At 39.8% G+C, this 16,173-nt stretch overlaps 1 protein-coding gene across 1 annotated transcript in view; it reads left to right on the top strand.

Moving 5' to 3' along the window:
* Positions 1-16,173, top strand: part of LOC127419735 (filamin-A-like) — a 58,819-nt gene that overhangs the window by 21,270 nt on the left and 21,376 nt on the right. The window contains exons 3-18 of the mRNA XM_051661395.1: positions 3,937-4,188; positions 4,345-4,442; positions 6,684-6,831; positions 8,448-8,644; positions 8,845-9,007; positions 9,369-9,569; positions 13,001-13,138; positions 13,265-13,391; positions 13,488-13,624; positions 13,737-13,933; positions 14,129-14,242; positions 14,322-14,465; positions 14,566-14,689; positions 14,780-14,940; positions 15,021-15,111; positions 15,269-15,438. Of these exons, the coding sequence (XP_051517355.1) occupies positions 3,937-4,188; positions 4,345-4,442; positions 6,684-6,831; positions 8,448-8,644; positions 8,845-9,007; positions 9,369-9,569; positions 13,001-13,138; positions 13,265-13,391; positions 13,488-13,624; positions 13,737-13,933; positions 14,129-14,242; positions 14,322-14,465; positions 14,566-14,689; positions 14,780-14,940; positions 15,021-15,111; positions 15,269-15,438 (2,462 nt within the window). The remainder of the gene's footprint in view (positions 1-3,936; positions 4,189-4,344; positions 4,443-6,683; positions 6,832-8,447; positions 8,645-8,844; positions 9,008-9,368; positions 9,570-13,000; positions 13,139-13,264; positions 13,392-13,487; positions 13,625-13,736; positions 13,934-14,128; positions 14,243-14,321; positions 14,466-14,565; positions 14,690-14,779; positions 14,941-15,020; positions 15,112-15,268; positions 15,439-16,173) is intronic.

Here is a 16,173-nt window from a genome sequence, read left to right as displayed (position 1 = left end):
CCAACACAAATATCTCGTATCATGCACATGGGCAAGTGCACGGAGAACAAATTAATGGCCACTGTTTGTGATTAATGTAATCGCGGTAGCCATCTGTTTATTTATTAAAGTTGCTTTTGCACACCATTCAAAATAATAGACAGCAGTCACAGAATTCGCCCACAATACAAAATACATATAATTTCTGTGCACAAAGATGTTTTAAATTAAAAATAAATACACAATACTAGAAAACTTCAGTGTGCTTTTTTGGAACACAAACAAATAGCACAATTCTATAAAATTGTTTATCTTTTGAAAAAAATGCTGGCAAAATTATTATTATTAAATAAAATTAATAAAAAAAAAATAAAAAGATTTTTTATATATATATATATATATATATATATATATATAATATATTTAGACCTATATATGCCTTTTCTTTACACAAACTTAAATTAGCCGTACCCTGTTCTGTAGACAAATAAAGTCGGCTGAATTACATTTTCTACACTTCAAGACTATAAACTATCAGAACTATTTGTCCAATGCGGAGTTCACTTTCAGAAAAGGAGCTTTTGAACCTTTTAAAACTTTTACATTTTTTAAATCTAACTCTCTTTACCTCGGATCGCATTTGCTGAGCTTCTTCAGAAAATGTAAATTGCATTATGATGCTAAAATTAATTTTAGATGATAATCAAGTTTGGTTGGTCGTTAAAAGTTGCTGGACAAATATGTGGGACATAATGCAGTTGAGATGGCGATGCTTTAGATTAGATGATTGTTCAAAATAGCCTATTGAATATCAGGAATGTATCATATGTAAACCCCGATATTACACTGCATCAGTTTTTCTTTAATAGCTGTGCACACAGCATATACACATCGATGGATGGTCCTTATACTAAAACTGAAAGTTCCCCCACTACTTGGTGCAGGTTTCCAGCTTGAACAGGGCCGTGACTATTCGTTTTCGTGTCGGAACCGGTGGCAACTTGCAATAGGCTTAACATTAGGACCAATATTACTGTCCTATCAGAAGGGCAACTGCTCCCTTTTGATTGCAATTCCTCGTCTTCTGATTACATTTATTTGTGAATTAAAATGACAGTAAGCTGGCTAATTTCAATGAATTGTCTCAATACTCTCCCCATTTGACCAAAAAAAAATAAATAAATGAGGGACATCTGGCAGGTGAATTAGCGATTAAACACGCATTTCTGAATGGAAACGGCTTCAGGGCAGATTTCTTTTGCGCTAAACCAAAACTTATGCGACAGTGTTTTTTTTAGGCATGACATCATCACGCACACCATTTTTATTGATAAAAGGCCATTTGAATGGAAACGGACAGAAGAAGCAATTTTTTTTTATTTATTTTTTTAACACATTTTCACGTTGTCGATAACAAAATAGCGCGAAAAGTGGATGGAAACTAGGCTACTGATTGATTTGGTATTCAGTTTTGCTGCCTAAATTTTTCTGTGTAAGCCCTGCCCTCCATTGCATTGGTTGTAACATCTGTCTCTAATACCATGAACAAGCTCCAACATGTTCTCATGTAACAACTCTCTCTATTCTCTTGACTGCCATCACAGTGATTCAGAGTGAGTCTGTACTACTGTAATTGAGTTGACTGGTTTGGTTCTAATATGTGTCATACACTTTTTTTTTTATTTTTTTTTTTTTTTTTTTTTGTCCAGTGTCTTACATTTAAGAATAGCATGCTTCAGCAGGAGTCGAGAGTTTGGCAAGGAAACTTCCCCTTCTCCCTTCCATCCACTCTTGGCTTTTAACATGATGGCATTTCTTTATGGGTCTAATAAATTTCCAGTATTTGCCCTGTTGCCCCAGAACTTGTCTGGTGTCTTTGGTCTGTAATTAAAGGATCAGAGAAGGTTCAATACACCTTCACCAGAAGCCAAGCTGAATTCCATCAGACAGTGAGGGTTCGAGGTTTGTAAACCACACGAGTACCGAACTACAGAAAAATGCAAATGTATTATTTTACATGGCGAAACGAGCACTGTTGGATATCTGGAATGGGTCAGGAGTGGGATAAAATGTGTTGATCTCGTATCATAATATTCATTTCATTCATTTTAAGACTATTTCGGACTCTGAGTTGGTGTGCTCCTTTTCCTCCCTTAGGTAAGATGTTTCGTTCAACCAGCTAAACTGAGGTCTAGGTGTAAAGCTAATTTGAAACAAAAGCATATTCTAACAACCCACCTATGGTTTATTTAACACTCCAGAGTAACACTCAGGGGCCATTTACACTGAACATAATTTTACGTCTATCTAATCAGTTTTTTTTTTTTTTTCATGTAACGGATGTTTTTGACAGTTGTGGTTTTTTTAGATGCAGTGTCAATTTAAAAAGAACTTAAACTTTTAAAAGCGGGTCTCGTGACACCAGCATTCTGTTCTATCATTGTGCTGCATTTTTACGTGCAAGGATGCGTTCAGTGTGAATGACCCCTTACACTTTTCCGTTTAAATCCCATGATGTATGATTGATTTGGCTTGGTACCTCCTTGTGGCTTTTACCCACCCCCAGGAGCACATACCATTGCTGAAGTCGTACCCAAATGGTTTCTTCCCTTTGTGCATCCTCTGCGAATTTAACTCCATCACCAGTGGAGCATGTTTCAGTTAAAACAGGAAGTTGCACTGCAGTGCCCTGCCCTGCCCCACCCCACCCCAAGGGCATGAATGCACAATCAGTGAACAATTATCCCCATTTTCTTTGAATAGCTCTGGTTTCTTTCAGTATCCCAGCCTGGGATAAGCCTCACCATCACAGAGTGTAAAGTGTGTCTTGAAACTGACTACTTGCATTCTTAGACACTGTCAGACTTTCTGTGCTTTTGAATTAATTGTTTTGTCTGTCTTTAGTGACTCCAGGCACATCATGTGCAAACATTTAACCACACACTGGATGGGCGTCTGCTTTTGTCAGAGAAATGGCAAGGGAGAGAGGAAGTGTGAAAACGTTATATTTGGGTGTTTATCAGATCTTTGTTAACACAGGGCGTGGTAGCTACAGGGGAAGATGGCTTTAAATATATTTCCATCTGTCTTTGATAGTCTTCTATATGTTCTGCATTCAGTCTTTAGCCGAGTCCTTGATAAAAAGGAGTTTTGTCCTGGAATGATCCTCAAATGGGACTGTGCCCACAAACTAGACCATTTAACCCACAGATTCTCTTGATAAACATCTAAATTCACAATCTGAAAGGTTGCCATCTTTAAATCTGGATGTTTCAAATATTTAGTGCTGACAAGCTTTCTATTTGTTTGATTATTTCCAGCTATTGGACTATTCCTGTATACATGTAATCAATGCATGTCCAATAAACTAAAACACACACATTTTTTTTCTGATATTCTTTTGCATAAATACTGGTAATGCTCGCTCTTGCCATTTATTTGAGTAATTCTACACTAATTGGCTCATTAATACTCATTCCCTCCTGTATATTGACTTATTTCGTTTAATGTTTGCAAAAAAACAATCTGTCGTCTCCTTGCTCCGAAAATGCTTCTTCAGTAACTTTTGTTTGAACATATTTATTCATATAAATGAATATTCTGTTACAGTGGGTATTCAGACTAAAATTTTAGGAGGACACAAAATTCCAATTAATACAGACATTTGACAGCTGTTTTGTATGGATCTCTAGTAACTGGAATATTGGCTTATTTGGGTTATGGCAATCAGAATAATGCATTTACATTATGCATACATTTTTGGAATGTACCAAATTATGATATCTGAATTTTCATGACCATATGCACATAGTGTGTGATTTTAAAAGGATTTATTATTTTCCAAATTTTAGACTATTTTCCCAAGCCACAGAGCTTTTTTTTTTTGTGTGTGTCTGTAGCTTCAGATGGCATTGTCTATGTAACTTTCACTTGTTCTCTCATCTCTCATTGCTACAGATAGTAAGGCCATAGTGGATGGGAACCTGAAGCTGATCCTGGGTTTGATATGGACACTTATCTTGCATTATTCTATCTCCATGCCCATGTGGGACGAGGAGGAGGAGACAGAAGAAAGCAAGCAGAAGACGCCCAAGCAGAGGCTACTCGGATGGATCCAGAACAAGCTGCCCGAGCTGCCCATCACCAACTTCAGCCGCGACTGGCAGTCAGGGAAAGCCCTTGGCGCGCTGGTGGACAGTTGTGCTCCAGGTGAGAGAAAGATGTGAAGTGGTGGAGTTTGGGGGATTTAGGGGTCTATGGGTTTCAGCCCTCAAGCTATCTGGTAAGATCTTTGGTAAATGAAGGATTTCATAAAATGTCAGACAAGGTGAAGAAATTAACAGTAGCCGATGAATGCTTCTGCAGGTCTGTGTCCGGACTGGGATTCCTGGGACCAGACCAAGCCTGTGGACAATGCCAGAGAAGCCATGCAGCAGGCTGATGACTGGCTTGGTGTTCCTCAGGTACTTATCTTTATCTTTGCCTTTATTTCTTACAGCAGTCTGTTATGAATTACAGTTATGAGTTGCTAACCACTGAACACATCATCACAGATCAGAATGTTCCAGAGCCCCTACCTGGTATAGGCATGATTCCAATTCAGTGCATCAGTGGTAGTTTTTTGTGGTTTCATCATGACCTGAATTGGAGAGGAAACGAAGAAATCAAACTGCAGACACGGACGATCTATGAAACTTTTAGTGATTGAGTGAAAAAAAGAAGCCAGTCTGCTCTGTCACGCCACATTCTGTTTTTACCTTGGCCATATTTTGTGCTATTACATTAGCTCTTGTCAGATTTTACTGAAAATGGATGCATAAGATATTTTGCTAATTTTTGAAAGACAAGAAAAATAAGGAAATGAGATCAATTTGCCATTTTACCACTGATCTACCGAAACTACCCAGTGAGGTTTCTTTGTCACAACGTGTGCCAAGTCTGGCATGTTGCGTGCTGTCAGTTACTTGTGTGGTTAAATGGGTTTTTCCATTTGCAGGGTAGAAGTTACTATGATACAGAGTGCTTTCTACTTGTATGTGTTATGCCACAACACAAAGCTCCTGTTGCCAGGTGGAGTTATTTGGTGTCGATACAATAAAATATCAATGTTTTGTGATGCTTTTTCTCATGATATTGTATCGACGCTTCTATGAGGCACGAAAGAGACAAACTGATCCAGCAGGATTCACGGTTTCTCTCACAGACGTGCTGGACCTCTCTCACGCATTTGGATCTAGGGCTGGGGAAAAATATTGATTTTCTACTTAATCTTCATTTGTACGATCCCAATGTCGATTCTTAAAATGCCAAGCTAGCTCTTTCTTCCTATCTGCAATCCCCAACAATCAGATGTGTGTAAATACTTCCCATTTGCTACAAATAAATGTCTGTGATTAGCCACTGGCTGGGTTTTTTAGACTTCACTCACCAGTGTTTGAGTGGTGTAGTGGCATGGAAGTTCAGCACCGATAACTTTTCCCTGCATGCTGAGAGTAAAAGTTTTGACTCTTTCTGTGTAATGTGAATCCAAAGACTAGATCAAAGCAAATCATTTGTTGTTTAATAATGTCCCTTTTAATATCCTATCTGTTCCCTGCAATCAGTTATTTATAAAAAACAACAAAAGAAACATTTAATTCTAATCGCACATTGCATGGATGCTGTGTAAATAAGCCATTCAACTGGGGGGGCCTGGGTAGCTCAGCGAGAATTGATGCTGACTACCACCCCTGGAGTCGCGAGTTCGAATCCAGGGCGTGCTGAGTGACTCCAGCCAGGTCTCCTAAGCAACCAAATTGGCCTGGTTGCTAGGGATGGTAGAGTCACATGAGGTAACCTCCTCGTGGTCATGATTAGGGGTTCTCGCTCTCAATGGGGCACGTGGTAAATTGTGCGTGGATCGCGGAGAGTAACATGAGCCTCCACATGCAGTGAGTCTCCACAGTGTCATGCACAGCGAGCCACGTGATAAGATGTGTGTATTGACTGTCTCAGAAGCGGAGGCAACTGAGACTTGTCCTCCACCACCCAGATTGAGGTGAGTAACCGCGCCACCACAAGGACCTTCTAAGTAGTGAGAATTGGGCATTCCAAATTGGGAGAAAAGGGGATTAAAATAAATAAATAAATAAAAATAACCCATTCGACCAAACAAGCACTATTATCGTCCCTACTACATGTCTTAAAGAGACATTTTAGCACTTGTTCTACATATCTACTTCTATATAGTACAAATTAGGCATGTGAACAACAAACATGTAGTAATATACTCTATAAATGCAATTTAATACAGTATATGCAATTCAGTAGACCATATTTATTGATGTAATACATCGACTACATTCGACTACATTTTTTTAAATTTTTTTTATTGATATGTCTGTAATTTAACAAGTTAGAAGGTCCCCTGTATAATGAATAATAGTGTTAGGTGAAAGAAAATTTCTTTCATACTGTATGCAAGCAAAATGGACATTATAACTGAACTATACCCAAATTAATTGAAATTAAAAGCAAAATCGAACCATGATATTGTGATGTATCACAATATATCGAATTGTGACGTGTATCGCAATACGTATCCTATCGTGAGGTGGCTGGCGATACCCAGTCCTACTTTGGTGAAAAGAGATGGCATGTAGTGCAATGAAAATTACTTTGTCAAAATTCTTACCAGTTGCACTTGTTTGTTTATTCTTTTTCAGGTGATAACTCCAGAAGAAATTGTTGATCCCAATGTGGACGAGCACTCTGTTATGACTTACCTGTCCCAATTCCCCAAAGCCAAACTCAAGCCTGGTGCCCCACTGCGCCCCAAACTCAACCCCAAAAAAGCCCGTGCCTATGGACCAGGTAAACAGTTGCTTAAAGCACCGTTTCTAAACTGGGGTCCGCGGACCCCCGGAGGTCCTTTTCAAATAGCCAGGGGGTCCATGGGAAATCCCTGAATTGTGAACATTGTGTTGCAATGTTGTAAGCAAATAGGCAATAATAATAAAAAAAAGAAAAACCTCAAAGTTATTGACTAGTATAAAAAAATATGACATAAAAAAAGAAGTTTTGAACAATATTTAAACAGCCTATATAAAAATTTGCAGATTCTGGACTGCAAATTTAAGTGTTGGAAAATCTGCTTACTCACATGGTAACCGACTTTTCTGATTGGTAAATGAATCTCGCTTCAAGATAACCCTTTACATGCGTTATTTACATGAGTTTTTGCGGATGACACATGGCAATATCCATCAAACATTGAGACACCGTGACAGAGCTGTTGCTTCATCCATTTAAAAAGAGAAGGGGTTTAACAACGTGCATTTCAAATTATATCGACCACAAATGTGTGTGAATATTCACAAGCCACAGCTGAGCAGCACTGAATTAGCAAGGTCCCTGTTTCTGAATTTAAATGCTTTATAATTATTTTGCTTAATCTTGCTAGATAAAGTATGTTACTGTCATATAAGTTAGTATAATATGACAAATGACGATCCAGCTTCACGTCAAACGCGTCATATAATTCCTCACACAGTGTTCCATTTTTTTTTTTTAACCATACCATCTGTCTAATAGTGGCCAACAAGAGTTAATTTCATTGTATTTATGCATTATATATAATTGTCCACTTCAGTATAACTGTCATTTATGTGAATATAAATCGTCCCGTCTGCTGCCGAATGGAAGAGATGTAGGAATAGGCCTACTTACGAAAACGTTTTACTCTCCAGTACTTCCTTTTTTATTTGCAGAAGAGCAAAAAGTGACAGTTAACAATGACATAATAATTTGAAACATTAAATGATTAAATTGTGTTATTGTATAGTTACTGTTATTTAATTATCAACAGTAATGTGATATCATAGTAACAAATAAAAAAAAAATTAATTCACAGCTGTTTATTTTTATTCAGAAGAATATGGTGCTTTATTATGTGTAAACTTGTGCTTTGATTATAGGGGAAAATCATAATTTATTAAATGTTACGTCCTGCGGATGGCGCTAAAACCTCAGCTGTGCAACAGACTGTCTCCCTAACTTCATTTTATGGTGTTTGTTTGTGCTATCTTTGATATGAATCGTTTATATTGTTGTAAAGAAATGTACAAGTGAGATACAATCGCTGGATGTAAATGTAATTGAAACACTTTGCACACAGAAGCCCAATTTAAAAAGACAGCAGTGCCTAAATGTCCTGCAAGCTTTATATCATATGCATTTAAAAGTATTTTTATACTTCTAGTAAATAATATCTTATTTGTTTTGATGGTGGTTGTGAGGCGGGGGTCCACATAGAATTTGAGGTTATGAAAGGGGTCCTTGGTTCAAGTTTGAGAAACCCTGGCTTAAATAATAGTTAAAAAAAAAAGAATCCATGGTTTGTTACCTACTAATGGATTGATCATTTTGTACATCTGTCATTAGTGTAAAATTAATTATTGGAAAGTGAATTATTGTTCCTTGCCATGCAGGAATTGAGCCCACCGGTAATGTTGTGATGAAGAAGGCTGTGTTTACTGTTGAGACCATCAGTGCTGGACAGGGTGAGGTACTTGTTTATGTGGAAGACCCAGCCGGCCACCGCGAGGAGGCCAAAGTCACGGCCAACAATGACAAGAACCGCACCTACTCTGTATTCTATTTACCAAAAGTCACTGGGCAACACAAGGTACCCAAAGTTTTCAGAACCTACAAATAGTTGTCCTAGAATTGGAAAATATACAATGTTAAATAAACAACAATAAAGAATATATAATATCTAAAAATTGTTGTGGTTTACACTGTAAAAGAATGCTAATTTCTTGCCTTGCTTCTAATCTCTACTGGCCTCTAAATTGACTGTCCTCTTACTTATGTCTGGTCTCCTAGGTTACAGTGCTGTTTGCAGGGCAACACATCTCCAAGAGCCCATTTGAGGTGGATGTGGGAATGGCTCAGGGAGACTCCAGCAAGGTCACTGCCCAGGGCCCAGGACTTGAGCCTGCAGGCAACATTGCCAACAAGACCACATACTTTGATGTCTATACAGCTGGTACTTGCCCTAAATATACCATATATAGTAGTATGACAGTCTAGATAAAAAAAAAAAAATGCTTTCAGTCCCTGTGGTGTCTTGAAACCAGCATCAGGATTAAGGCATCTTTAATCCTGAAAACTTTTAAACATAAATGGAAACTAGGTTTGGGCAATATTGCTTAACTTTAATCTCAGTATTTTTCAGTCTTTTCACTTTTATTCGATATGTATCTCTTTACTTTTATTTATGGTATTCATTTTATATCGCCAGCATAATCATCGCAAATATATTGTGAATATTTGGCATATCGGCCAATCTTAATGGTAACATTTTAGACATTAAACTAATCCTGTAACACACTCACTTTCTCTCTCAGGTGCAGGAATAGGAGAGGTTGAGGTGGTCATTGTGGACCCTAGTGGAAAGAAGGACACTGTTGAATGCCAGGTTGAAGATAAGGGCAACAGCAGCTACCGATGCACCTACAAGCCCACCCTGGAGGGCCAACACACCATCTATATCACCTTTGCTGGGGGACAGATCTCCAAGAGCCCTTATACAGTCCATGTGGGAGAGGGTAAGAGGACATAGGAAGGGCCAAGCATGAGTGTATTAAGTGTGAAAGACAGGAAAGGAAGTAGGAGAGGAAGATATATGCAAACTATTCAGTTTAATGAGGCATGGAATGACCATTACTACAGTTTTGCCATAAACCGACTGTAAAACATAAATATTCAGGTGAAACATAAGCCAAAACGTACTGTAAGCAAGTGTGAATGCAGATGCTGCTTGCTACGCAAGCTCGATTTTATGCATCGTTGTCTGAAATGTGTCAGAATGCAATTCAAAATGCAACACAGTGATGGCAGAGCAACAGTTCAAAGAGAATATTGCTGAACAAGTAAGGTAACCAGTATATTGGTTTATAGATATACAATATCTGAATAATAACGCATCTGGTTTTATGGTACAAACCTTTTGAAGGTAACTATCACCTCCTTGAGTACAGAGGATTGTTACTGCCACAGTAATGTAAAACTGCACTTTAGGCATGTTCAACTGGACCAGAGCACGTGAGCATCATGGAGTGAGTTATCGCTCCAGTCAAAAATTCTCGTGTGTGCACTCAACTCCAACGATAAAGTTCAAAAGTCATTGCTCCGCTTCTCACTAATGAGCAAAAGCGATGTTGGAGGGGAGTGGCTGCATGCCTCAATAAATAGTGAATGCCCTCATCCTTCCACCGTTTCACCTAAATAAAATCTTATGGTAACAAAAACCGTCTCTCCTATTTGGCTCAGAATTCCAACTTAGATTTTCTCAGAATCAGTCAGTGATAAAAAATAGCCTATGTTTGATATGAGATTCATTGTGCTTGCTCTTTAGCCTGTGTAGCTTCCGATAGAAGTTCAGCTTGCACAGTATTTAGTCAGCCCTCTTTAACATGGTGTGATGATACAAATAATTTCTATAAAACAATAGTTGAGACAACATTTCTTTGTCAACATTCTTGTTCAATTGTTTTAGTTAAAAAAAAAAAGTCTATTTGCACCCTATTTGTCTATTTGTAAATGGCATCTGCCACACAAGCCAGGTAATCTAGTGGAACCACTGAAATATGTGACAAACTGATGTCGCTGCAGTGGTGTAGGCTTTAGAGATGGTGTGTGATTGTGATTGTCACTCCGCCGTCCTAGCGACGGCGGGGTGAATCCAACTTTTGTCGCACTCTTTTTCCCATTTGTTTTCCTGTTTCCACTCTCAATATTTCATTTAATTCTACTTAAAATAATAGATAAAAATGAATATAATGTTGATTTTATCGCAGTGATTTGGTCACGGTGAATGTTGAGGAGTGCAGAGAAGGTTTTGATCCAGAGGTGGGGTCTGTCGTTCCCATCCGTTCCCGCGGCTCGGCATCCCTTGTGTGTACATTGCATCACTGTATTACTAATATTGTAGTAACCATGTTCTTTGGCAGAAACCATAGTTTTAATGCAGTTAACAATGGTGGTGTTAGTACAGTAATATGGTGCTAATATAGTAACCGTAGTTAATTTTGTGGTTACTGTAAATGTAAAAAAAAAAAAAAAAGCAGTGAAACCATGGTTACAGTAGTAAAACCAAGGTTCTTTTTTTTTTTTTTTTTCTAAGGTAAGGTTAAGGTTAGATTTAGGAGTAGAGGTTAATGTAGTGTGTCTGTTGGGCTCTAAATAAATACGATAGACACACTGCAGTGATGCCCATACTGTATGTTAATATTTAAATATGGGTGCAAATAGTATTTTGTACTATTTTCACCAGGGTGCAGTTGGTATCTACCATTATTTGCGCCAGGGTTGGTGTGCAAATAATATCTGCTACTATTTGCACTGGGGTGTAAATAGCATATACCATTATTTGCACCAGGGTGCAAATAAAATCTGCCAAAAAAAAAAAACCCTCGTCATGTAGGCATACGACCACATTTTTCGTGGCACAAATGACAAAACTGCATAAACATCGCCTTGTTTTACTTTGATCGCTTCTCCCTGCTCCCACTCCGCTCACATGCTCTGAACTAGACCGTGTGTTGGCAATGCGTTGGCCAAGAGCTTGGGTCTGCATTTATGTAGTTGCATAATGTATGTTTCTGGCCTTAGGCTGAAAGTTTTGGTTTCTTTTATCTGTCCTTGCTGTATGTTGTTTTTTTGTTTTTTTTTTTCTGCAAAACTTTACTTCCTTTTTATTTCTTAACTGTTTTTCTTCACTGGTATTTGTGTCTCCTTTTGAAGGATTGGTGTCGTCTGCATCCCCTGGCATCTCTCCTCTCTTTGGAGCTGCCTCCTTTTGGCTTTCGATATCATTTCCTGTTTCCTTGGAATTGTGTTGGGTACTTGACCTGCTGTCTTACTGTCAATGTCCTTTTCTCACATTCAATTGCTTTTCATTTTAGGCAACACTCTTTATATTACCTTGCTTGAATCAAATTAGATTACATAATTTTAGGCTATTGACTTAAAGAATGTTAAACTGCCCATATAAGTGCTAATAGTTTCTCAAGACACTGTGTATAAAGAATGTTATCCATGGGGGCCTGGGTAGCTCAGCAAGTAAAGACGCTGACTACCACACCTGGAGTCGCAAATTTGAATCCAGGGCGTGCTGAGTGACTCCAGTCAGGCTTCCTAAGCAACCAAATTGGCACGGTTGCTAGTGTGGGTAGAGTCACGTGGGGCTAACCTCCTCGTGGTCACTATAATGTGGTTCTCGCTCTCGGTGGGGTGCGTTGTGAGTTGTGCGTGGATGCCGCGGAGAATAGCGGGAAGCCTCCACACGCGCTAGGTCTCCGCGGTAACACGCTTAATAAGCCACATGATAAGATGCGCGGATTGACTTTCTCAGATGCGGAGGCAACTGAGATTTGTCCTCTGCCACCTGGATTGAGGCGAGTCACTACGCCACCACGAGGACCTAGAGCGCATTGGGAATTGGGGAGAAAAGGGGTGGAAAAAAAAAATGTTATCCATGGCATTGGAAGCCAAAAATGTCCTGTGACTCAGTGATTCATGGGGCGGTAGTGTAATGGAACATTAAAAATAGCATTTTATTATCAGGATATTTTTCCACCAGTGCTATACAGCACTGTACTGTCATTCTTACCACATACTATTCCACTTGTAGGGCTATTTGGATTAAGACAGAGATAGATAAGAACTTCTGCCAGCAACAGTGCCTAGTATCTCTTCCACAACATGCTCAGTGTTTTCCTGCCTGTCATTGGAATAGTTGAGTTAGTCATGGAGAGGATTAAATGGAACAACTGTTGACTAGAAGTTCCCATAACTGATAGAACATGGCACTAGCAACTCTAAGGTCATGGGTTTGATTGCCAGGGAACTCGCAAACTGATCAAATTTATACCTTGAATGCACTTTGGATAGATTCTTTGTATTAAAGCCTCTGCCAAGCAAATACATTTAAATTTATATTTACTAAATGTACATATATAAACTTCTGTTCCATCAGCCTGTAATCCAAGCCTGTGTAGAGCCAAGGGCCGTGGTCTCCAGCCTAAAGGCTTGAGGATCAAGGAGACTGCAGATTTTAAGGTTTACACCAAAGGAGCTGGCACTGGAGATCTGAAGGTCACCATCAAAGGGCCTAGTGAGTGGACACCACATAGTCCTATATACACATTCTCATTGCCATGACCCACCCATGTTAATTTACTGTGCTAAAGTACTAGTTGTTTTATGAACGTGAAACTCAAATATTGTGTTTGTTACACAGAGGGTCTTGAGGAGCCCTGTAAGAAGAAGGATCTGGGAGATGGCGTGTACAGCTTTGAGTATTATCCAACCACACCTGGGAATTACATCATCACAATCACATGGGGTGGACAGCACATCCCACGCAGGTAAAATCACATTTAATAACTGAATAGTCTTTTTAATGTAGAGGAGAGATTAGACTGCCTAAATGTCACTTTCTCACTCTGTTTTCTCTCTTCCAGTCCATTTGAGGTGAAGATTGGTACCGAAGCAGGACCACAGCAGGTGAGGGCATGGGGTCCAGGACTGGAGAGTGGCATTGTGGGCAAGTCTGCTGACTTTGTGGTTGAGGCCGTTGGGGATGATGTGGGCACTTTGGGTAAGTTTCTCCAATTTCGACAGTCCATTTGAACTGCAAACTTTAACTGCATTACTTTTGAATTAAATGAGCATTTCCATCCGAAACTACAATCCTAGTTCAATTTATTCAGGTTTCTCAGTTGAGGGTCCGTCTCCAGCTAAAATCGAATGTGATGATAAGGGTGATGGCTCCTGTGATGTACGTTACTGGCCCACAGAGCCGGGTGAATATGCAGTTCATGTGCTCTGTAGGAATGAGGACATCCAGCTCAGCCCATTCATGGCTGAGATCATGCCTGCTCCAGGAAAAGACTTTTACCCTGATAAGGTGTTGAGCCTGCCTCCATTCTAGCACCAATTAATATGAAAAGAAATTGTTCCTAAAAAAAAGTGTCTGCATGTAGTAACTCGCATGCAATTGGTTCTCCATGTATTGTAGATCTAAATTAGGTGGTTATTGATAGATGAGGATGATTTGCTCCCATTTTAGTGTTTTGTGACTATTGTGTTCTTTGTAATTCAGGTGAAGGCTTATGGTCCAGGTCTACAGAGCAATGGCCTTTCAGTTGGTAAACCTGCAGAGTTCACTGTAGATGCCAAACTTGGTGGCAAAGCTCCTCTAAAGCTCCAGGCTCAGGTGGGTATCTTCTCGCTTAAGCTCCTGACTAATCTTATTTACCATAATTGGAGCACTAATGATCACTTCCTCTTCTCAGGACCGTGATGGGAACCCAGTAGACGTGCAGGTGAAGGATAATGGTAATGGAACATACAGCTGCAGCTACACCCCTCGCAAACCCATCAAACACACTGTCATGGTGTCCTGGGGTGGCGTCAACATCCCAGAGAGTCCATTCAGGGTCAGAAACAGTTTGCTTTCAATCTTGGTGAAAATCCATTGTAGTTTTCAGATCGGTTTTTAATGGGAGGCAATGTGTATTTGCTCTTTTTATTGTGTAGATGAACATTGGAGCAGGATGCCATCCTAACAAAGTCAAAGTATCAGGACCTGGGGTGGCCAAGACAGGCCTGAAGGCATTTGAGCCAACATACTTTACTGTTGACTGTGCCGAGGCTGGACAGGGTAAGAACTTGAACTTCAAAACATTCATAACCCCGGAGTCTCTTGTATTGGGGGGAAAACGTTAATAGTCTCCTATTTTTCTCTTTCTAGGAGACATCAGCATAGGGATAAAATGTGCACCAGGTGTTGTAGGACCTGCTGAAGCTGACATTGATTTTGACATCATTAGAAATGACAATGACACTTTCACTGTTAAATACACTCCCCCTGGAGCAGGAAGCTACACAATCATGGTGCTGTTTGCTGATCAGGTAGGATAAGTCAAGATGTGTCTATTTATGTTCATGTTGTTTATGAGTGAATAAAGAAAACAAACTGTTTTGTTTTCTAGGCCATTCCCCTGACACCCATCAGAATCAAGGTTGATCCTTCTCATGATGCCAGCAAAGTTAAAGCGGAGGGGCCTGGACTCAGTCGCACTGGTGAGATAAAAGACAAGAGCACCAATACCGGCATCTCTGGCGTAATGTTTTTGCCATTACAAATAAGTACAGGAACATTTTCTGAAATGCACCAATGTTCTGAGGATGTGCTTTCCTCCAAATACAGAAGTTAATCCTGCTCTTATTTTCCTTGAAGGTGTTGAGCTGAACAAACCCACTCACTTCACTGTGAACACAAAGGCAGCAGGCAAAGCTAAGCTCGATGCTCAGTTCACTGGACCCAACAAGGCAGAGGTGGTTCGTGACTTTGACATCGTCAACAATCTTGATGGCACCCACACTGTTAAATACACCCCTATCCAACAGGTAAATGCAATTTTTTTTTATTTTTTATTTCAGCTCCTTTCCTTGACTGTTTGAGATCTTGAACTCTGAGCAGAATATTATAAAATGTTCTCTTTCATCTCGTATTCGAAATCCAGCTATCGGAGGGCACCCTTTCCTGACCTCTGCAGAAGCATTGAACTGCATCAAGTCCTGATTGACCGGCGCAAGACGGGCAAAAGCATTTGCCAAGAATGTTTTTATAAATAAAGAACAAAGTTGGAGGTTCGAAGACAATCAGATACTGTCGTAGTTCAGACTGTAAATGTTGCTGACCCATGGTCCTGCGGCGTTATTCCCATGACCCACAGGGCAGCATGTGGGAAACCACGAGTCTTTGAGTGTTCTGATTTGGGAAGGCGCCATGCAAAAGTATGTTCACTGTATCTCTGGTTCTCTGTGGGCTAGAGACTTCTTTGCTCCCAGTGCCAGTTCAGAACATGGCCCTCCTCCATGACAACCATGTTACCAGCCCTATCGGGAATTCCCCGGGGTCGAGTGAGATTCCAATGTTTTTAGTCACTTGCGGTCACCATTCATTTGCACTGGGTGACCAGTGGTTGTGGTCCGATCCCCCCCAAAAAATGATGGCAATTTGGGGAGGGGGTCAGACTTCCACCCCCCCCCATATGAGAGAACGGGTCTCCCCGGCTTAAAACTGTGTGGGAAATGCCCTGGAGGAATATACAATCTTAAAAAAAAAAAAAAAGTCAATAT

Source organism: Myxocyprinus asiaticus, chromosome 29, assembly GCF_019703515.2.
Source record: "Myxocyprinus asiaticus isolate MX2 ecotype Aquarium Trade chromosome 29, UBuf_Myxa_2, whole genome shotgun sequence".
Lineage (NCBI taxonomy): Eukaryota > Metazoa > Chordata > Actinopteri > Cypriniformes > Catostomidae > Myxocyprinus > Myxocyprinus asiaticus.
This window is presented reverse-complemented; position numbering and strand designations above follow the sequence as displayed.